The 24,474-nt window shown below is 39.8% G+C and overlaps 1 protein-coding gene across 1 annotated transcript in view; it reads left to right on the forward strand.

Annotated features, from left to right (window-relative positions):
- Nucleotides 1-9,118: 9,118 nt before the first annotated feature.
- ankk1 (ankyrin repeat and kinase domain containing 1) overlaps nt 9,119-24,474 on the forward strand; it is a 51,058-nt gene continuing 35,702 nt past the window's right edge. The window contains exons 1-5 of the mRNA XM_062062047.1: nt 9,119-9,400; nt 9,485-9,767; nt 19,643-19,791; nt 19,941-19,990; nt 20,132-20,287. Coding sequence (XP_061918031.1) covers nt 9,207-9,400; nt 9,485-9,767; nt 19,643-19,791; nt 19,941-19,990; nt 20,132-20,287 — 832 coding nt within the window. The 5' untranslated portion in view covers nt 9,119-9,206. The remainder of the gene's footprint in view (nt 9,401-9,484; nt 9,768-19,642; nt 19,792-19,940; nt 19,991-20,131; nt 20,288-24,474) is intronic.

Consider the following 24,474-nt stretch of genomic DNA (forward strand, 5'->3'; position numbering starts at 1 on the left):
GTGGCTGCAGGATTAGGTCCTGATGTGGTCCTGCTGGTTTCATCTGACCAGGTTCTTCAGCTCTCACTAGATCGGTTTTTGAAGCGACTGGGATGAAAATCAGCACTTCCATGACCGAGTACAAGGTTCTCGCCCGAAATAGGGTGGGGTGCCATCTCTGGGTTGGGGAGGAGATCCTGCCCCAAGTGGAGGAGTTCAAGTACCTTGGGCACTTGTTCAGGAGTGAGGGAAGTGTGGATCGTGAGATTGACAGGCGGATCGATGCAGCGTCTGCAGTGATGCGGACCCTGTATCGGTCCGCCGTGGTGAAGAAGGAGCTCAGCCAGAAGTCAGAGCTTTCAATTTACCGGTCGATCTACATCCCTATCCTCACCTATGGTCATGAGCTTTGGATTATGACCGAAAAGACAAGGTCACAGGTACAAGTGGCCGAAATGAGTTTCCTCCGTCGGGTGGCGGGGTTCTATTTTAGAGATAGGGTAAGAAGCTCTGTCCTTCGTGAGGAGCTCAGAGTAAAGCCACTGCTCCTCCACATCGAGAGGAGCCGGATAAGGTGGTTTGGGCATCTGGTCAAGATGGCACCTGGATGCCTCCCTCGAGAGATGTTTAAAGTGCATCCGACCCAGGACACAGCGGAGAGACCATGTCTCCCAGCTGGCCTGGCAATACCTCTGGATCTCGGGGAAGAGCTGGACAAATTAGCTGGGGAGAGGGAAGTCTGGGCTTCTCTGCTTAGGCTGCTGCCCCCGCGACCCGACTTCGGATAAGCATAAGAAGGTGGATGGATGGATAAGATGCCGTGAGAGGGTGGGATACACTGTGTAAAAACATTTGAAAGTTAGCGCACTTTCGACATTTGTGTAAATGTTGTAAACAGCTCCTTTAAATACCTACACGTGAAGAGATCATCAGTGAAATATCAGGTGCCAGCTACTTCACAAAGTTTGACGCCTCACAAGGTTTCTGGCAGCTGAAACTGAGTGAAAGCAGCACAATGTACTGTACCTTTAATACGCCCTTCGGCAGGCACTGCTTTCTCAGACTGCCTTTCGGAACAAAGTCAGCACCTGAAATATTTCACAGAGCGATGGAGCAGATCATCGAGGGCTTGGATGGAGTTCGAGTCTACATTGATGACATCATCATATGGGGATCCACAGCCCAAGAGCACAATGAGAGACTGAACAGAGTTATGGAACGCATACAAAAGTATGGACTAAAACTCAACAAGAGTAAATGTGAGTTTGGTGTTCAGGAGATCCTTTTCCTTGGAGACCAGCTGTCTGCACGTGGTGTCCAACCAGATCAAGAAAAAATACGTGCAATACAGAACATGCCAAGGCCCACAGACAAAACCGGTGTGCTACGCATCATGGGGATGGTCAATTTTATAGGTAAATTCATTCCCAATCTGACAACAAAGACGTCTTGCATACGAGAGCTTCTGCACAGGGACTGTCAGTTTAAATGGACAGTGAAACATGAGCATGAGTAGCAAAAACTCAAGAACACACTGACTACAGCACCTGTGTTGTCATTTTATGACCACACAAAGAGGATAAAAGTGCCAACCGATACTTCCAAAGATGGTATTGGTGCCGTTCTACTCCAGGCTGAGGGTGAGCACTGGAAACCGGTAGCCTATGCATCTCGAGCTATGACAAAATCTGAATGTCGATACGCTCAGATTGAAAAAGAATGTTTGGGACTGGCATATGGTTTGGAGCGGTTTCATAGCTATGTGTACGGCCTGCCGTCCTTTACAGTTGAAACTGATCACCGACCGCTGGTTGCCATCATCAAAAATAATCTTAATGAAATGTCACCGCTGATTCAACGGTTGATGATGAAGATGCAAAGGTATGATTTTGAACTAAAATATACTCCAGGTAAACATCTAATCCTTGCTGATGCCTTATCCAGAGCAACTACAGGCGACAGTGTGAGTGCAACAGATGAGGACATACAGTGTCATGTGAACATGGTGTCTGCTATACTGCCTGTGTCAGACACAAAGTCAAGACAAATAGCTGAGGCTACAGCAACGGATGCTGAGCTACAGCATGTCATGAGGAACATGGATGAGGGATGGCCGGCTGGTTCATGTCCACAATTTTACCACGTCAGAGGTGAGCTCAGTACTGTGGATGGACTGCTGTTGAAAAAGGGCAGGATTGTTATTCCACAGGCTTTGAGTATGGACATTTTGCACAGGATACATGAAGGCCATCTCGGCATCGAAAAATGCAAAAGGAGGGCGAGAGAGTCGATTTTCTGGCCCGGACTGAACAAAGACATTGAAACACTCATAAATAAATGTGAAACATGCCAGAAACACAGGAACAAGCAGAGCAAAGAGCCTATGGTGGTTGCTGAGGTGCCAACCGCACCATGGCACAGAGTAGGAATGGACTTGTTTCATCTCAGAGGTAAAGACTATTTAGTGGTAGTGGATTACTACTCAAACTTCCCTGGGATGGCGCTACTAGCAGGCTTAACGTCAACTTGTGTAATAACACATGCTAAATCTATCTTCGCCAGGCATGGCATTCCACACACTGTAGTGAGCGACAACGGCCCATGCTTCAGCAGCAAAGAATGGCAGAAGTTTGCAGTGCAATATGATTTCCAGCATATGACGTTAAGCCCACAGTATGCACAATCAAACGGGCAAGCGGAAAAAGGAGTTCAAATTCTCAAGCAACTCCTAAAGAAAGCAGCTGACAATGACTCGGATCCGTATTCGGCTTTATTGAGCTATAGAGCATCACCTCTTCAGTGCGGACTATCACCAGCTGAACTGCTGATGAAGAGGAAGCTACGAACAACGTTGCCGAGTCATTCCAACAACAAAATAAAGCAAAATAATCCTTCAAAGATTGAACGTAAAGTACGACAACAGAAGATGATGCAAAAGTCATTCTATGACAAAACAACCGAGTGTCTTCCTCCACTGACTACCAACAACACAGTCAGGATTGAGGATACTGATGGATGGAGTACAAAAGCAACAGTCCTGCAAGAAGTTGCTCCACGATCGTACACGGTGAGAACTGATGATGGACAAATCCTCAGACGCAATCGTCGCAGTCTGTTAAAGACTCCTCAAAGGACTGTTGGTGAGCTCAGTGTAACTCGTGGGTAATCTCAGGTACCGTAATCTCCGGACTATAAACCGCTACTTTTTCCCCTCGTTCTGGTCCCTGCGGCTTATACAATGGTGCAGCTTTTTTACGGCTTATGGTAACCAGGGGCGCGCACTACCGAGGATGCGCGAGACCGAGGCAGACATCTGGTGCCAGGTAACGAGAGCAAAACAAAGAGTAGGAGAGCGTCAGCAGCGACAGTTTGCGCGAAGGAAGTGTTCATGCAAACACCCTCAATATGGAAAACAAACGGAGAAGTGCATATGATGCTGCTTTTAAGTTAAAGGCAATCGATCTGGCTGTCAAAGAAGGAAATAGAGCTGCTGCACGTACCCTTGACATCAATGAATCAATGGTGAGACGTTGGAGACGGCAGCATGAAGAACTGATTCAATGCAAAAAGACAAAAAAATCCTTCAGAGGTAATAAAAGCAGATGGCCGGAACTTGAAAACTTTCTTGAGGACTGGGTGAACACACAGAGAGCAGACGGCCGGGGTGTTTCCACCGTGCAGATCCGACTGAAAGCCCAAACCACCGCCAAAGAAATGAATATTGAAGATTTTAGAGGTGGACCATCATGGTGTCTCAGATTTATGAGACGAAAAGGACTGTCCATTAGGGCACGGACGACTCTGAGTCAGCAACTGGACTGCTGCGTCGTGATGATGATTAAGAGGACGGCGTAACGGCTGACGAAGCCGGAGCCGTTGATTCCACTGACGAAGAGGAAGGTTTTGAGAGCGACAAACAAAGGAGAGAGAGTGGCTGACGACGCCATTTTGGACCTGTTCTTCTCCGACACCGACGAAGAGGATTCCGGTGGTTTTAGTACGCAGGAGGAAGACGATGACACAATGATTAAAGACTGACTTTTCATATACCGGTAGTAGGCTGGTTATTTTGATAACGTACAGGCGAGCACTTTGTATTACTTTGCACCGTTGTATTATTTGTACTCTGCACGAATGCTGTTCGCCATGTCAAAGATGTGAAAGTTTGATTGAATGATTGAAAGATTTATTGTTAATAAATGGGACGCTTTGCGTTCCCAAACAGTCATCTCTGTCCCGACAATCCCCTCCGTGGTAGCAGGAACCCCTATATACTACGGTAATTACACATCAAAACGCCTGCGGCTTATAGTCGGGTGCGGCTTATATATGGAGCAATTTGTATTTTCCCCTAAATTTAGCTGGTGCGGCTTATAGTCAGGTGCGCCTTATAGTCCGGAAATTACGGTAATACCCACACCTGTTATGGACTGTAACGCTGACTGTAACACACCTACTCCAAATGAACCTGAATTAAGAAGGTCCACAAGAGAAATCAAAAGGCCTGATAGACTGAACTTGTAAACGAAGAAAAATCAATATGTATGTTAAATATGTTGAACAAAATGTATATTGATTGTTGTGAAAGTGTTATAATAGTATTGGCTTAGATTTGAGATAGCCTATGCGATTTGAAATTGTTCATACTGCACATATGTGTCAGAGTTAGACTAAATCAGAAGTTGTTAAAATAACTGACCCAGCTAAGGTGATTAGTCATGTCAATACATTTTGTCTTAGAAAAAGGGGGATGTTATGATCAGATGTTATTACATGTATGACCGCTAGGGGGCAGTGCTGGTTAGTATGCTGCTTACCGTGCCATATAAGGTGGTAGAGCAAGACTGCATGAAGACACATGTATGTTGTTGAGAACGTGAGTTATTAAAAACTAAGTTACTTGCTATCAACAGCCTCATCCTTCAAACACAAACATGGCAATTACCTTGCCCAATGACTTTCATCCAGTCATCCATAGTCCATGATTGTTTTTCTATAGCCCATTGGAACCTTGTTTTTCTGTCTAGATGTTAATGACGGCTTTTGTTTAGCTTTTCTGTTTCTAAATCCCGTTTTCTTCCGGCGGTTTCTTACAGTGAGGTCACAGGCGAGGACTCCAGTTTCCGCCCATTTGTTCTTCATTTGTTTTGCTGTGCATTTTCTGTTTTCAAGACATATTGCTTTAAGTTTTATGTCTTGACGCGTTGATGTTTTCCTTGGTCTACCCGTACAATGCCGAGCACCCACGGGGGATTGATGGCAACTTTCAATCTTTAAAACATTTTTGAAAAATCAATTTTGTTGTTAATTTTGTGGCAAGTTTGGTCCGTTTTACATAAGTCACATATCATATAATCTAGAATTAGCAAAGTCTAACTAAGATTTAATTGTGCCGGATATTGAACTAATGACACAATCATCTAGATTTTGAACACACTGCACACGTGCGAATGAAGCGCATACTTACTCAACAGCCATACATGTCACACTAAGGGTGGCAGTATGAACAACGCCAACACTGTCATAAACATGTGTCATATAGTGAAACCACACTAAACAAAAACGAGAAACACATTTTGGAAGAATATTTGCACTGCAATACAACATAAACACTACAGAACGCTACAATATAAACAAACGCTATTGGTGGATCCACACCTAACATCCACTGTAATGATACCACGTACAATAGCGTCTCTAGTCGATACTACTATGATTACATTGATATTTTTTAACATCACAAAATCTTCTTTCGTTTTTTTTAAATGTATATTATGTATATAAACTCAGGAAATATGTCCCTGGACACATGTGGACTTTGAATATGACCAATGTATGATCCTGTAACTACTTGGTATCGGATTGTTACCCAAATTTGTGGTATCATCCAAAACAAATGTAAAGTATCCAAACAACAGATTAAAACAAATATTATTACATTTTAACAGAAGTGTAGATAGAACATGTTGGAACAGAAAATAACCAGATATTAACCGTAAATGAACAAGTAGATTAAAAAATCATTTTCTACCACTTCTCCTTAAAAATTTTGACACAATAATAGAATGATGAATGACACAATATGTTACTGCATACGCCAGCAGCTAAATTAGGAGCCTTTGTTTGTTTACTTACTACTAAAAGAAAGGTTGTCTAGTATGTTCACTATTTAATTTAAGGACGAAATTGCAATAAGAAACATATGTTTAATGTACCCTAAGACTTTTTGTTAAAATAAAGCCAATATGAAATTTTTTGTGGTACCCTTTATTTAGAAAAGTACTGAAAAGTACCAAAAAGTACCGAAATATTGGTATCGGGACAACACTAATACACACACACCGAGCACCCACTGGCAGACATGTAGATCGCCGCCTATGTACCCGTATGCTTGCCTTTTACAAGCGTTCCCTATTGTTAGTACTTGGTCCAGATTTTAGACACAGCTGACTGAACCATCAACACACTGCAAAAAGTCAGTGTTCAAAAAAAAAAAACAAAAACAAAAAAAAACTTAGGGGTATTTTATTTGAACTAAGCAAAATTATCTGCCAATAGAACAAGAACATTTGGCTTGTCAAGACTTTCCGAAACAAGTAAAATTAGCTAACCTCAATCAACCCAAAAATACCTTAAAATAAGTATATTCTCACTAATAACAAGTGCTTTTTCTCGGTATAAAAATGAAACCTTTTTGCTCAATATGTTGAAAAATATTCTTAAATTAAGTAAGTGCTAGTGCCATTGTCTTGACATAATGATATGCATACATCATTTTTTTTTCACACTTGAAGTAAGAAATTATTACTTTAAAGAAGTAGTTTTATACTTGTGAGTGTTAATGACACAGCTTTGCAACAGTTGATATTCTAGTTTCAAGCATGTTTTACTCAATATAGGTCATCAAATCTCAGCAACAAGCTGTAATATCTTACTGAGATCATTTAGGACCAAAACCCTTAAAACAAGTAAAACACTCTAACATAAAATCTGCTTAGTGAGAAGAATTATCTTATCAGACAGAAAATAAGCAAATATCACCCTTATTTGAGATATTTCATCTTACTTAGATTACAGTTTTTGCAGTGCATCATTCGCAACATTGCTTGATGATTTACTTTCTTGAAGAAATTTGATAATCCTTTGCTTTGTTTCATATTGACATCTCTCCTGTTGGAGCCGTGATTCATGTCACTCCATCTGGTGCAACAGCTCTCTAAAATGTGAACACTCCTCTTTAAAGGCCTACTGAAATGAATTTTTTTTATTTAAACGGGGATAGCAGATCTATTCTATGTGTCATACTTGATCATTTCGCGATATTGCCATATTTTTGCTGAAAGGATTTAGTATAGAACAACGACGATAAAGATTGCAACTTTTGGTATCTGATAAAAAAAAGGCTTGCCCCTACCGGAAGTAGCGTGACGTAGTCAGTTGAACATATACGCAAAGTTCCCTATTGTTTACAATGATGGCCGCATGAAGTGAGAGAGATTCGGACCGAGAAAGCGACAATTTCCCCATTAATTTGAGCGAGGATGAAAGATTTGTGGATGAGTAAAGTGCAAGTGAAGGACTAGTGGGGAGTTGAAGCTATTCAGATAGGGAAGATGCTGTGAGAGCCGGGGGTGACCTGATATTCAGCTGGGAATGACTACAACAGTAAATAAACACAAGACATATATATACTCTATTAGCCACAACACAACCAGGCTTATATTTAATATGCCACAAATTAATCCTGCATAAAAACACCTGCGTGTTTGTTATGCTAGCTCCTAGCTCCTCTGCTAGCTCCTAGCTCCATAGAACACGCCAATACAATTCAAACACCTGATCAACACACACAATCACTCAGCCCAAAAGACCGTTCACCTAACCCAAGGTTCATAAAGCTTATATATTTTAAAAAAGCTACGTACATACGCAAAAAAAAGTTGCGCACATACGGTCAAGCGATCAAATGTTTAGAAGCCAAAGCTGCATACTGACAGTAGCACGTCTGCGTCTTTGTCATCCAAATCAAAGTAATCCTGGTAAGAGTCTGTGTTGTCCCAGTTCTCTACAGGCGTCTGTGTATCGAAGTCAAAAGTCCTCCTGGTTAGAGTCTCTGTTATCCGAGTTCTTCCATCTTGACTGCATCTTTCGGGAATGTAAACAAAGAAGCGCCGGCTGTGTACTGTTGTGGCTGACTACGTTCGAAAAATACGTCCATTTCGCACCGACAACTTTCTTCTTTGCTTGCTCAGCTTCCTTCTCCATCATGCAATGAACATGATTGCAACAGATTCACGAACACAGATGTCCAGAATACTGTGGAATTATGAAATGAAAACAGAGCTTTTTCGTATTGGCTTCAATGTGGAAGGCATACCCGTGTTCGCCGGTCTACGTCACGCGCATACGTCATCCTCAGAGGCGTTTCGAACCGGAAGTTTAGCGGCAAATTTAAAATGTCACTTTATAAGTTAACCCGGCCGTATTGGCATGTGTTATAATGTTAAGATTTCATCATTGATATATAAACTATCAGACTGCGTGGTCGGTAGTAGTGGGTTTCAGTAGGCCTTTAACTGCAGACTGAGATTTAATCTGCTGCAAGTGTTAGCTTTGGCAACACTTGGGAATTAACAGGCTGATTGGATAATGTTCATCTCAGAATTGAGTGATTCCTTATTTGTGTCACTCTGTTTGATCTAAAAATGAAACTGATACTGACTACCACAATTTATTTTCTTAAGTTTTTTTTTTTAAAGCCAGAAAGTTGCCATTTGAAAATGACTATACTGTAGTTTTGTGCCATGTCGGTTGTCTGCTTCTTCTTCTACAAAATTCAACAACTGAATGAACATCCTTCAAGTCTGGTGATTCCATCCTTTTTTGTCAGAGGTTGTACCCCAGTTTTTGGTTTCATATAAGAAAGTCTGCTTATAATCACAACCTAATCAGCATTTCTGTGAAGGACATGAAGGGTAACCACATGTTAGTTTCAAACCGGCTCTGCGACATTGGGACACAAACCAGTTTCCAAAGCTTGGCTCCTCCCACAGTAGGTGACTCTACAGGTGTTTTACTGGATTAATTGTGCAAACACACACACACACACACACACACACACACACCCAAGTCCCCGTGGGAACGCTGGTCGATGCGTCTACGAGACAGAATCCCGCTGATGATTGGGATTAGACAGCGGCTGTGTTAACGGGGCTCGTGCGGAGCGGATGACGGCATTTATGGATTACCCGGAACCATCCAATGGATTACTGAAGTACTTCAAGAAGGACGACTTCGAAACGGACCGGATTAAAGTAGCAGAAGGCACATTCGGTCAAATCTACCAAGTGAAGGTCAAGCTGTGGCGGGAGAAGTGTGCCCTTAAAGTTTTGGACACCAGTGCCTGTCCACACATGTACAAGTGAGGAATTATTATTGTTTGTAGTAAATGTGTTGCGAATGTGGCGTCACTCGTCAATGAATATTTCTTTTTTTTATGTTGCAGGAGAGTAATGAAAGCGGCGTCCAACATAGCGAAAGTGAAATTCAAGTACATAGTGTGCATCTACGGTCTTTGCAACGAGGCACTTGCTATAGTAATGGAGTACATGAACAACGGATCGCTGAACAATCTCCTATTTAATGTCAATCTGATGTGGCCTAAGAAGTTCCAGATGATTCACGAGGCCTCCATGGGCATGAATTTTCTCCACAGCCTGCGACCTCCGATACTTCACCTTAATCTGAAGACAACCAACATTCTGCTGGATGATCATCTTCATGTAAAGGTTGGTGTTTTTTAAAATTGTTTTCCACATGACAAGCCTCGGTTTACTGTGTTTCGTGTTATGAAGTAATTTTGCGGTTATGAGCGCGCTCCAGTAAATTCATTAAAAAGGAAATCTGGTTCGTCAACAAAAGACTCGCTTGAGGACGAGTTACAGTGCGCGCCGGCAGAGGAATATGAGCCGCATAACAACGCACGTCTTAGGCCAGACCTGGGCATTCTGCGGCCCGCGGGCCGCATCCGGCCCTTTGTGCGTCCCTGTCCGGCCCGCGTGAGGCCAATTATAAATTACAAAATACATTTTAAAAAGTATCTATTTCGAGTGTGCAATACAACGGTGCTGCTTTTGTTTTGAAAATCGTTATTTGTATTACTTCCGTGTGGACGTGTGCGTGTGCGTGATTGTGAGTGAATGTGAACAGCTGCAATCATTAATTACAAAATAAAGTTGAAAAAACATCTATGTCGTGCGCGCAATACAACTGTGCTGCTTTTATTTTGAAAATTATTCTTTATGGGCGTGTGTCCGTGTGTAACCTGCGAGTGAAGGTGCACATTCAGCGACAAGTGATGCACGGTTTACACCCGTGACGCTAAAAAGAGAAAAGTTGATGAAGAATGGCGTGTTTCCAACAAGACATGGACTGCCATGCAACGTTCCCTCTAAGGTGCGTGCCTGCGCAATTGCGCACTGCTAGCGTCTGCTGCGCGCAGCAAATATATGCCCCGCACCAAATCAAATCCCATCTGAATTCTAAACAAAATAAACATATTTATTCTATGTAATTTTGCAATGCAACTTTGAGTGACAGTGACAAGCGGCCCTAACGGTGTTCGTCAACACCGTTCAATTGAACACCGTTCAATTATTGTAACGTCTATCGAGATGCTTCGAGGCCAGGAATTATATCGATCACTTTATTGAGCAAAACTGTTTATATTCGGCCATAACCACACCAAAAACATAAGTAAAACACTTCTATCTCGAAAAACTAGTCATTTTCTGCCGTACAAACCAGGCCAAAACCAACTTGTCATCTGTCACCAACACGCATAGCACTAAACCACTGGTGCGTTTATGGCCACACAAAAAGTCGGACAACTCAAACACCACACAAAGTTACACTATGACTCCTCAGTCATACGTGTGCTTATTTTACTGTCATTTATTATTAATGTTAATTTATTTATATTAGTCATGGAATGCTGTTACACACACTATGTTGAAGTATTACTATTATTATTAATTATTATTATTATTATTTATCTTACGGTATATATCAAAAATAATATTGAGCAAAATTTAATTGAAATATTGTCGATGTGGCCCTCCAGCAGTGCTCGGGTTGCTCATGCGGCCCCCGGTAAAAATTAATTGCCCACCCCTGTATTAGGCGGAAAAATATTATGTGCCGGCTTAGCTAAACGGAGAATGAATACCGTGTTTTGTTTCACTTCAGGGCATTGGCATGGCATCGATTATTAGGTAACTTTTAACACTTCATTATGCATCCCGAGCCGCAGCGTGCCAAACAAAGGAAAAGTTGTCACCGTGGAAGTAAAAATAAACACAAAGGAAAATAGGAACTTGCTCACAAGTAAGCAAATTAGTCCTCCTTCTCATGGATGTTTCAGTCCTTTATGGCTCCACACTGCAAAAACTGAAATCTAAGTAAGATTAAATATCTCAAATAAGGGTGATATTTGCTTATTTTTTGTCTGATAAGATAATACTTCTCACTAAGCAGATTTTATGTTAGAGTCTTTTACTTGTTTTAAGGGTTTTGGTCCTAAATGATCTCAGTAAGATATTACAGCTTGTTGCTGAGATTTTATGACCTACAGTATATTGAGTAAAACATGCTTGAAACTAGAATATCAACTGTTGCAAAGCTGTGTCATCAACACTCACAAGTACAAAACTACTTTTTTAAAGTAATAATTTCTTATTTCAAGCATGAAAAAAAAAAAATCATGACTTCGACACAATTGTCTCATAATTAAAACAGATGACAGCCAAATTGACTTTGCTGTTTTATTTTCAATGAAACAATAGAAAATATGTACTCATATAGTAGTACAGTTGGCACATTACAGTAAACTGACAGTTAATATTTAAACATTTGACATTTCAAACAATTTTGAACAGAAATAGTTCATGCACATTCAGAAAAATTCCTCAAAATTAAAATTTAAAATTTTTGGCCGGGGGCCGGGCTGTAAATATATATATGCACACAAATTGACTGAAAGAGCATGCACTTGGCGCGATGATGTCATGTTATCGATGGAAAAATGCATTTTTAGACCATATGATTTGTCTGAGCGGCTAGGAAACCCCGAGAGTAACACACGGTTGCCTTGTTGCCTTTCCATTAAGAACAATAAATTCGTTTTTAAGTATAAGTTTGCTGGTTTCAAGAAATGTAATGCTAAGCGCATATCATTATGTCAAGATAATGGCACTAGCATTTACTTAATTTAAGAATATTTTTCCACATATCGAGCAAAAAGTCTCTTTTTTTTCTACCAAGAAAAGTGCACTTGTTATTAGTGAGGATATACTTATTTTAAGGTAGTTTTGGGTTCATTGCGGTTAGCTGATTTTACTTGTTTTGGAAAGTCTTGACAAGCCAAATTTTCTTGTTCTATTGGCAGATAATTTTCAAATAAAATACCCCTAATTTTCGTTAGTTTTTTTCTTGTTTTTGAACACTGACTTTTTGCAGTGCCTCAAATAAAATCATAGTCCATTCATTTTGTCTTTTTTGACAAAAAATTTCACCAAAAAAGTATAACAATTTTACTAAAAACAAGTTTTTATAAATGACTGTCAATTTAAAAAAAATCAGCCGAGCAACAGGCATGAGCATGTTAACATTCCACATGCCAGCAAGTCAGTAGAAAGTAAACAAATACATACATGTTTGTTTTATACTTCTAAAATTAGCCAAATGCTAATACATACTAACTGTTCGATTGCTAGTGTTGTATATTTGATGGTCGTGTGATGGGTGATGAGCCAAGGAGACGCCAACGAGGAATCGTCGAACAAATAGCTTTATTTGTTTCAGCGATCCCCCACGATAATGAGTAGACCAGATTACTCTCTTCTGATGTACTCTCTGAACACTGTGCTTAAATACCTTTTTACACAAAGACCCTTACTCTTTGTGGTTCTAGCCTTGGTGCCGGTCAGTCTGGCCAATCAATCTTACCTGGACATTATTCCTTTGATCAGTTTGAGTCGGGTGACCTCCGACCCCTATCCTCTACCCCTATCTGTGGGGCTTCCTACCAGATGTTGCTGTTGATCTCTCCTAAAATCCAACTGCTGCTATCCCTTAAATTCCTCAATGTCCTGGGGGCAAAAGCCCCCACTCTCTGGGGTGCTTGTGATGGACATTTGCACTTTTGCCCTTAGTAGAATAATCCTTTAAAGGATTCTGTGACCAAATACAAACACATAATACTTCCAATCATATAAGAAAATTTAACATGATATAATTCACTTCACTAGCACCTAGTACATCACTAGGTACAAATGGTGCTAAATGTCCTGAATCAATTCAGCATACTTTGAGACAGTTTGAATTGATTTTGATTTGTTAATTTTAGAATACTGTATTTTTTGGAGTATAAGGTGCCTTTAAAGTCCTTTAATTTTCTAAAAAAAATTCTGGTAGTGCTTACCGACCTCGAGGTCATTTGATTTGGTACATGGTGTAATGATAAGTGTGACAAGTAGATGGCTGTCACACAAACGAGGAATATTCGGATTGCAAGTTGACACCTGTTCAACAAATGACGCCAGTAAGCAAGCCCAGAATGTTGATGTTTCTTTGAACATTACACACAAGGCTCAAAAATCTGGCAAAACTTTTTAGTACGACTTTGGTAAACTACGAAACCGCACCGCTTGATGGATTGTCGGGGAATTAGTCAGGCGTACTGTGATTTAACATACACATAATATTATGGCATGTGTATAAGGACCCCAAAATGGCACCTATTAGGAGACATATTATCGGGTGTTTTGTTTTGACCTATTATGCAAAACCAACTCTTTCTTACCTATTAGTACCTGCTGTTGTGTATTTGACATCTGCATAAGTCACAAAAATGTGCGTGCATCCGCCATTGTAGTCCGCGCCATAGTCAATAAGCTCCTTCTTTATGTCTATCCTCTTGTTGTTGCCATTTCTAATACAAAGCAGCATACAGTTCTAACTTATATCCGTCAGTGCACTCGCTATGGAAGCGCTAAAAACAACCGTTACAACACAGATGACGGAGAAAATGGAGCCGCGTAAATAAGACCCCCCACAAAGCGGCACATTCTGAAGAGAAGCATCTTGAAATTGAAAGAAATCCATTAGAATTGTAAACTATGCGGATTATCATGACCATACCATCCATCCATCCATCCATCCATCCATCCATCCATCCATCCATCTTCTTCCGCTTACCAATGCTCTGTTTATTAAATTAAAAACATTAAAACTGCACAATCTTGTTGACCTCAACATTGTTATTGTGACGTACAAAGCTCATAACCACATGCTGCCTCGGTGTCTGCAGGAGAGGTTCAAACCTAGGGAGGCTCAGCTGTCTTTCAGAAAGCAAATATAAGAACGAGCTTAAAAAGTAGATGTGTTTCTGTCAGGGGGGTTCATCTGTGGAACAGCTTGGATGATTCCTTAAAATGTTCCAGTTCTATTCACACATTTAAAAAACACTTTAAGACCAATGTCTTGGAAAAATATATCACTCTTGAATCAACACAACTACTGAAAGCCACTACTACCGACCACGCAGTCTGATAGTTTATATATGAATGATGAAATCTTAACATTGCAACACATGCCAATACGGCCGGGTTAACTTATAAAGTGCAATTTTAAATTTCCCGCTAAACTTCCGGTTGAAAACGTCTATGTATGATGACGTATGCGCGTGACGTCAATCGTTGAAACGGAAGTATTCGGACACATTGTATCCAATACAAAAAGCTCGGTTTTCATTGCAAAATTCCACAGTATTCTGGACATCTGTGTTGGTGAATCTTTTGCAATTTGTTTAATGAACAATGAAGACTGCAAAGAAGAAAGCTTTAGGTGGGATCGGTGTATTAGCAGCTGGCTACAGCAACACAACCAGGAGGACTTTGACTTGGATAGCAGACGCGCTAGCCAACGCTAGCCGCCGACCGCACGGATGATCGGGTGAAGTCCTTCGTCGCTCCGTCGATCGCTGGAACGCAGGTGAGCACGGGTGTTGATGAGCAGATGAGGGCTGGCTGGCGTAGGTGGATAGCTAATGTTTTTAGCATAGCTCTGTGAGGTCCCGTTGCTAAGTTACTTTCAATGGCGTCGTTAGTAACAGCATTGTTAATCTTCACCAGGCTGGAACGCATTAACCGTGTAGTTACAGGTCCATGGTTTAATAGTATTGTTGATCTTCTGTCTATCCTTCCAGTCAGGGGTTTATTTATTTTGTTTCTATCTGCAGTTAAGCCCGATGCTATCACGTTAGCGCCGTAGCTAAAGTGCTTCACCGATGTATTGTCGTGGAGATAAAAGTCACTGTGAATGTCCATTTCGCGTTTTCGACTCTCATTTTCAAGAGGATATAGTATCCGAGGTGGTTTAAAATACAAATCTGTGATCCACAATAGAAAAAGGAGAGAGTGTGGAATCCAATGAGCCCTTTTACCTAATTTACGGTCAGAGCGAAAAAAGATGCGTCCTGCACTGCACTCTAGTCCTTCACTCTCACGTTCCTCATCCACAAATCTTTCATCCTGGCTCAAATTAATGGGGTAATCGTCGCTTTCTCGGTCCGAATCGCTCTCGCTGCTGGTGTAAACAATGGGGAAATGTGAGGAGTCCTTCAACCTGTGACGTCACGCTACTTCCGGTACAGGCAAGGCTTTTTTTATCAGCGACCAAAAGTTGTGAACTTTATTGTCGATGTTCTCTACTAAATCCTTTCAGCAAAATTATGGCAATATCGCGAAATGATCAAGTATGACACATAGAATGGATCTGCTTTCCCCGTTTAAATTAAAAAAAATATTTTCAGTAGGCCTTTAATACTATGATCAATGTTAATTAAAAACTAAATGTGGGATATAAATAACAATGGAAGTATAAGTGTTTGTAGATAGTATATAATTGGTACAAAGGTTTAACTAACACGTGTACAAGGACGCGCATACGTCATCCTCAGAGGCGTTTCGAACCGGAAGTTTAGCGGCAAATTTAAAATGTCACTTTATAAGTTAACCCGGCCGTATTGGCATGTGTTATAATGTTAAGATTTCATCATTGATATATAAACTATCAGACTGCGTGGTCGGTAGTAGTGGGTTTCAGTAGGCCTTTAAAGTCCCAACGATAGTCACACACACTAGGTGTGGTGAAATTACCCTCTGCATTTGACCCATCCCCTTGTTCCACCCTCTGGGAGGTGAGGGGAGCAGTGAGCAGCAGCGGTGGCTACGCTCGGGAATCATTTTGGTGATTTAACCCCCAATTCCGACCCTTGATGCTGAGTGCCAAGCAGGGAGGTAATGGGTCCCATTTTTAAAGTCTTTGGTATGACTCGGCCGGGGTTTGAACTCATGACCTACCGATCTCAGGGCGGACACTCTAACCACTAGGCCACTGAGCAGTGGCAATTTTGATAATATTGAATTTTAAAAGATTTGCAATTGCATGCAGTACATGATTTTTAATGTCAAAAGGGAAATAAATATATTTAGTAATAAAAAATTAAGCAATTTATTAACGCATATTATATCCAGGCTTTCGTGGTCTACATAAAATAATGTGGCGAGCCAGATTTGGCCCCCGAGCCTTGAGTTTGACACCTGTGCCTTAGTAGATCACACACAATAGTAAACGCTATTTTATGGATTTCACATGCTGTTTAGTGCGTGGTATTTGGATCTTAGTGAATTAGTCCCCTTGTGTGCATATGTGGGGCTGTGATGTTGGGTTTAGGGTGTGGAACATTCAATAAATAAATAATATTAAAGACCAAAATGGGGCCAGAAACTTAATCTTGTTTGGGGTCATTAAAAAACTGTGGGTTTTGCTCCAAATGTACATTACATTACGTTAGGGTTGTACGGTATACCAGTATTAGTATAATACCGCGATACTAATGACTCATTTTCGGTCTCTGAAAAGTACCGGTCCACCACCCTTGTCGTCGTCACGTCGTGTCATTGCTGGTTTACGAGCAGAGGAGCATGTTTGGCAGCGCACAATCACGGAGTACTTACAAGCAGACACAGCCTGTAGACAGAAAAGGGAGAACGGACGCATTTTGGCTTAAAAACTAACAATAAAGGTGAAGTTATAATACTGAAACGCCCTCAGGAAGAGGTGCTTTAAGACATGGCTAGCTAGCTAGCGGCTAACGTCCATCTGCCGTCTGCAGTGCTTTATCTACTTCTAAATCACTAATCCTGCTCTCCATGGCGACAAATAAAGTAAGTTTCTTACAAGTATCATCCCTGCAAGACGAGGAATAGCTAAACATGCTTTACTACACACCGTAGCTCACCGGCATCAAAATGTAAACAAACGCCATTGGTGGATCTACACCTAACATCCACTGTAATCTAGTCGATACTACTATGATTACGTCGATATTTTTTGGCATTACATCTTCTTTCGTTTAAAAAAAAAATATATTATGTTTATAAACTCAGAAAATACGACCCTGGACACTTAAGGACTTTAAATATGACCAATGTATGATCCTGTAACTACTTGGTATCGGATTGATACCCAAATTTGTGGTATCATCCAAAACTAATGTAAAGTACCAAACAACAGAAGAATAAGTGATTATTACATTTTAACAGAAGTGTAGATAGAACATGTTAAAAGAGAAAGTAAGTAGATATTAACAGTAAATGAACAAGTAGGTTAATAATTCATTTTCTATCACTTGTCCTTAATAATTTTGACAAAATAATAGAATGAGAAATGACACAATTTGTTACTGCATATGTCAGCAGCTAAATTAGGAGCCTTTGTTTGTTTACTTACTACTAAAAGAAAAGTTGTCTTGTATGTTCACTATTTTATTTAAGGACAAACTTGTAATAAGAAACATATGTTTAATGTACACCATTGGCGTTGTTAGGCCTATTTTAGGGGGGCTCAAGCCCCCCTAAAATGTTCTAAAGCCCCCCTAAATAATTTGGTGTTAAAACATTTTTTATTTTTTTATTTTTTTTTTTACAAACACATGCCAACATATTCATTATATAGTGGCCCGAATATGAGTTTAAATAAATAATCATATAACCTGTCATTATTCACTCAGTTTCCCCTCACTTCATAGCGTAAGGTAGAGAGCCCCTTTAGTAAGTCGGTATCCAATCCATTCCACTTGTTCATATAGAAAATGCCCACATCACTCAAAATCCAGTCCGCATTTTCTCTGCGACCTTGCTTGCGGTCCTTGGACTTGTTCACATAGAAAATGCCCACATCACTCAAAATCCAGTTCGCATTTTCTCTGCGACCTTGCTTGCGGTCCTGCAGGTGTACGAAGCACATTAGCACACAGCACTGCAGAACAAGAACCTTGTGTCTGCAATTGTAAATAATTTAGTTTTTAAGTTTTGTGTTTCTTGTAGAATCTATATAAAGTAATATACATTAGCCTATTGTTAAAATAATGAAAAAAAAAATCATTAAGTATATTTGTTTTATTGTATTGTTACATTAATAGCTGTTGTATTATTATAGGATGCTTGTTAAACATTTCATAGGATTTTCAGAGGGTGGAAAAACCAAGACATTTAATATAAAATGTAAAATGAATAAATACATAAAAAGAAAAAGGAAAAAAATGGTTAAAAGCCATCGTCCCGGGGAGCATTTAATTTCGTCCCGTGCATTTTTTTTTACCGTCCCCGGGACGACGGGACTACATTAATCCCAAACCATGGAAGTTACATTTTATTGTTTGCATTATTTGTTTCAGCATTGCACTTTGAAGATGGTCCCTCAGCTCTTTGACAGCTTTGGCTCTTTTTCAGATCAGCAGACGGACTCTAAGTCTTTCATATTTACAGTATATATAAAAGTTTCTCATTTCTATTCAGACTTCCATATATATTTAATTTCCTTAACGGCTTGCCATAATATATATATATATATAAATATATTATATACAAGCCAAATTATCCCGATCCAGATATTACTTTAATTCAAGTAATTAAGTAATATTTCCAGGGCTTGAATTTACAACCATTTTAGTCACATATGTGCCCAAAATGTAATCTGTGCAACTTCAAAATATTTGGAAACAAACAATTATTGTATTATGAGCTAAAGTGGTGGCATTAGCCTCTATGTTGTGAATGAATAACATAGAGGCTAATGCCATGACTTTCATTGTGTTTCAGCGTATCTTGAAGGATCATGCAAGTAATTGTTTCTCGTTGATGCTGTACACAAAATGTCACTGTGCAATCCCATGTTTGTTGTTGTACTGAACACAGATTGAAAATAAACCCACTGAAATAATAATAATGACAATTATTAATTTCTAAGTCTTTGTTAGCCGTTTGTGAAGTTTTGTGCTCATGCGCTACCTTCGCTCGCATCCTGTGCATCTCCTGGGGGCTAAGCCCCCCCTGTCCTTATGTACACTAAGATTTTTTGTTAAAATAAAGCCAATAATGACATGTTTTGTGGTCCCCTTTATTTAGAAAAGTTCCGAAAAGTATCGAAATAATTTTGGTACCGGTACACAAAATATTGGTATGGGGACAACACTACATTACGTACAGTAGTCAGTGAGGGGCGTCCTCATCCTTCATGCAATGATTTGTTTTAACTTCAGATTTCAGACTTCGGTTTAATCCACTGGGAAGAAGAAACGGACAGGAAGGTGTTAGAGCATCTGATAGCGAGAGGGAATATCAGCTACATTCCTCCTGAGAACCTTGGTCAGTCCTGCAGTCCTCCAGGACCTTCCTACGATGCTTACAGGTGACATCATATTATACAGCAGGATTTATTCAGTACAGATTATTCCTTCTTTTTTTTTTGCTTTGTATCTCATTGACCTCACATCATTTTGCAGTGCAGATGAAAGCTATAAATTCAAACCCAATTTTCTCTCACTGCTTTATCTACAGTTTTGGAATAGTCATCTGGGAGATTCTGACACAACGGAAACCTTACGCAGGTGGGGTTTAATTAAATTCACTTTTCCAAAAGCCTACAAATGGAAAATATGTCAGCTGCATCTAAAAGGGTCATTCAATCATTTTGAACAACATAACGTGCGCTTCCAGTACAACGTGTATGCATTGTTTTGTGCATCCAGGGTGCAGCATGACCACCGTGCTCTTGCAGGTGTCACACAGAAAGAGACCCAGCGTGGAGATAATACCTGAACCTAAGCCCCCTGAGTGTGATCAGATGGTCGGCGTCATGCAGCAGTGTTGGAGTCAGGAACCGCAAGCGAGGCCGCAATTCTCTGGTAGGAGCGGCTAATTCCGAGAAATGCATTCATGTTAAACCTGCGAGTCCCACCTGAATCTCAGTTTAGTACAATCTTTCTCTAATAGTGTAGCACCAGAATATGGTGGGAGAGATGCAGAGGTATAGCTAGAACACTTCTGTAGACAAATTATACTATTTATAGGCATGGTGCACTGCAAAAACTGAAATCTAAGTAAGATTAAATATCTCAAATAAGGGTGATATTTGCTTATTTTCTGTCTAATAAGATAATTCTTCTCACTAAGCAAATTTTATGTTAAAGTGTTTTACTTGTTTTAAATGTTTTGGTCCTAAATGATCTCAGCAAGATATTACAGCTTGTTGCTGAGATTTTATGACCTATATTGAGTAAAACATGCTTGAAACTAGAATATCAACTGTTGCAAAGCTGTGTCATCAACACTCACAAGTATAAAACTACTTTTTTAAAGTAATCATTTCTTATCTTTTTTTATTTAAACGGGGATAGCAGATCTATTCTATGTGTCATACTTGATCATTTTGCGATATTGCCATATTTTTGCTGAAAGGATTTAGTAGAGAACAACGACGATAAAGATCGCAACTTTTGGTACCTGACAAAAAAAAGCCTTGCCCCTACTGGAAGTAGCGTGACGTAGTCAGTTGAACATTTCCGCAAATTTCCCTATTGTTTACAGTGATGGCGGCCAGAAGTGAGAGCGATTCGGACCGAGAAAGCAATGATTTCCCCATTAATTTGAGCGAGGATGAAAGATTTGTGGATGAGGAAAGTGCAAGTGAAGGACTAGTGGGGAGTGGAAGCGATTCAGATAGGGAAGATGCTGTGAGAGGCGGGTGGGACCTGCTTTCAGCTGGGAATGACTACAACAGTAAATAAACACAAGACATATATATACTCTATTAGCCACAACACAACCAGGCTTATATTTAATATGCCACAAATTAATCCCGCATAACAAACACCTAGGTGTTTGTTATGCTAGCTCCTAGCTCCCGTCCATATAACCCGCCAATACAATTCAAACACCTGCACAACACACACAATCACTCAGCCCAAAGGACCGTTCACCTAACCCAAGGTTCATAAAGCTTATATATTTACCCAAAGTTACGTACGTGACACACACGTACGGGCAAACGATCACATGTTTGGAAGCGCAGCTGCGTACTCACGGTATCGCGTCTGCGTCTGTGTATCCAAATCAAAGTAATCCTGGTAAGAGTCTGTGTTGTCCCAGTTCTCTATAGGCGTCTGTGTATCGAAGTCAAAGTCCTCCTGGTAAGAGTCTCTGTTGTCCGAGTTCTTCGATCTTGACTGCATCTTTCGGGAATGTAAACAATGAAACACCGACTGTGTTGTGTTGCTGACTTCCCTCGCAAAATACTCCGCTTCGCACCGACAACTTTCTTCTTTGCTTGCTCAGCTTCTTTCTCCATAATGCAATGAACAAATTGCAACAGATTCGCCAACACAGATGTCCAGAATCATGTGGAATTTTGCGATGAAAACTGACGACTTTAAGCTGGCCGCGGTGCTGGGCTAAAATGTCCTGTCTAACTCGTGACGTCACATCCGCAGCGTCATCATACCAAGACGTTTTCAGCAGATATTTCGCGGGAAATTTAAAATTGCACTTTAGTAAACTAACCCGGCCGTATTGGCATGTGTTGCAATGTTAAGATTTCGTCATTGATATATAAACTATCAGACTGCGTGGTCGGTAGTAGTGGGTTTCAGTAGGCCTTTAAAGTAATAATTTCTTACTTCAAGCATGAAAAAAAAAATCATGATGCCGAGCGCATATCATTATGTCAAGATAATGGCACTAGCATTTACTTAATTTAAGAATATTTTTCAACATATTGAGCAAAAAGGTAAAAAAAATTTTTCTACCAAGAAAAGTGCACTTATTAGTGAGAATATACTTTTTTTAAGGTATTTTTGGGTTCATTGAAGTTAGCTAATTTTACTTGTTTTGGAAAGTCTTGACAAGCCAAATGTTCTTGTTATATTGGCAGATAAATTTGCTTAGTTCAAATAAAATACCCCTAATTTTTGTATTTTTTTCCCTTGTTTTTGAACACTGACTTTTTGCAGTGTGGAGAGTGGTAGGGTGCGGAATATTTTATTCTTTGTAATTTTGTGAAACAAAACCTACAGTTCTATGCTCCAAATTCGCATACCCTATGTTCCGGACTATAAGGCGCACATAAAATCATTTTTTTCCCCTCAAAACTCGACAGTGCACCTTATATATGCACATATACGGAAAAAAGTATTTTTATATTAAATAAGGTAAAATATGTGTTGGATTATAGGGCAATGCGTATATTGTATTGTGCACTTATATTGCCATATATCAGCTACTGTGTGGAAGTGTGGGGGAACACATACTGTATACAGTAAGAGTAACATAAAGGCATTGTATCAACTACAGAAAAGAGCTATAAGGATTATTCATAAAGCAGATTATCTGGGACACACTAACATACTATTTATTAATTCTGGTTTATTGAAACTACAGGAGCTAGTAAAGTTACAGACATTATGTGTTATGTTTAAGGCTAAAAGTAAAACATCCATCCATCCATCCATTTTCTACCGCTTATTCCCTTCGGGGTCGCGGGGGGCGCTGGAGCCTGTCTCAGCTACAATCGGGCGGAAGGCGGTGTACACCCTGGACAAGTCGCCACCTCATCGCAGGGCCAACACAGATAGACAGACAACATTCACACTCACATTCACACTAGGGCCAATTTAGTGTTGCCAATCAACCTATCCCCAGGTGCAAAACATTACCAGCAAATTGACAAAAAATGTTTGTCATCACTTCTGAGAATGAAGAGCATAGAAGAAAAGGTCATTTCAAACATCAGTATTCAAGGACAACTTTAAAGCAAATGCGTATATCAGTGGTGGGGGTTAAACTATGGAATTCTCTTTACAATGAGATAAAAGATTGTAGAAATATATTCCAATTGAAAAACATATATAAAGACAGAAGAATAAGATCATATAAGTGTCTACATTTTGCTTTATATCTATTATTTTACTTATTTTTTGTCTGGTTTTGTATTTGTTTTGTATCATCCCTGGGGGGGATATTACTTTTTTTGTTCGATTTGTACTTCATGAAGTTTTGCACTTGTTGTTTTTTTTGTGTGTTTTTTGTTTGTTTTCATTATATTTGGATGTACAGTATTTTTTTGGTTTGTATGCTTGTGAATCTGGCCTATCCATTAAGTAAGACTACTTATTACGTTGAAGGGGGCAGGAAATAGTATAATATTTTCTTCATACTGTTCCTTCTCAAGCATAGGTGTCTAAATGTGCTAAAGTTTAATTGTCTCTTGATCAAAAATGCACATCAATGAAGGAGATAAATGAAAAATGAAAAAAAAATAAAATAATGAATAACCCTGCGCCTAATGTAAGGAATACGTTTGGTTGAGCTCACCCACCTCGAAGCTATTTTATTTGGTACATGGTGTAATGATAAGTGTGACCAGTAGATGGCAGTCAAACATAAGAGATAAGTGTAGACTGCACATGAGGGCAATATGACTCAAGTAAACAACACCAACATTTCAAATGTTCCATTGAAAATATAGAACATTACACACGGCGCTCAAAAATCCATCAAAATATTTTAGTACGACTTTGGTAAGCTATGAAGCCGCACCGCTTGATGGATTGTACTGTGCTTCAACATAGGAGTATTATTATGGTGTGTGTATAAGGTAAGACATATTATCCGGCGTTTTGTTTCGCAATATTATGCAAAAGCAACTTTTCTTACCTTCTGGTACCTGCTGATCTGTATTTGGGATCTGTGTAAATCCTGAAAAATTGCACGCCTTTGTAGTCCGTGCCGACACCGTAGTCAATGAGCTTCTTCTTTTTCTCTATCTTCTTGTTATGGGACATTCATCTTCCGCTGTTGCCATTTCTAATATAAAGTAGTGTAAAGTTCTTACTTATTTCTGTCAGTAAACTCGCCATGAAAGCGCTAAAACATACCGGTGTAGTGAGTTTACATTATTCACCCAAGGAACTTTAGTTATTAGAGAGTTCCGGTTGGACGTTTTTTTACGGGACACATTTCCGGTGTGGTTGTTTCTGGATGAGGAGATGCTGCTCCGTTATTGAATAAAGTAAAGTCTGAATGTCATTAAAACAGT

The sequence above is a fragment of the Entelurus aequoreus genome, linkage group LG10, assembly GCF_033978785.1.
Source record: "Entelurus aequoreus isolate RoL-2023_Sb linkage group LG10, RoL_Eaeq_v1.1, whole genome shotgun sequence".
Taxonomy (NCBI): Eukaryota; Metazoa; Chordata; class Actinopteri; order Syngnathiformes; family Syngnathidae; genus Entelurus; species Entelurus aequoreus.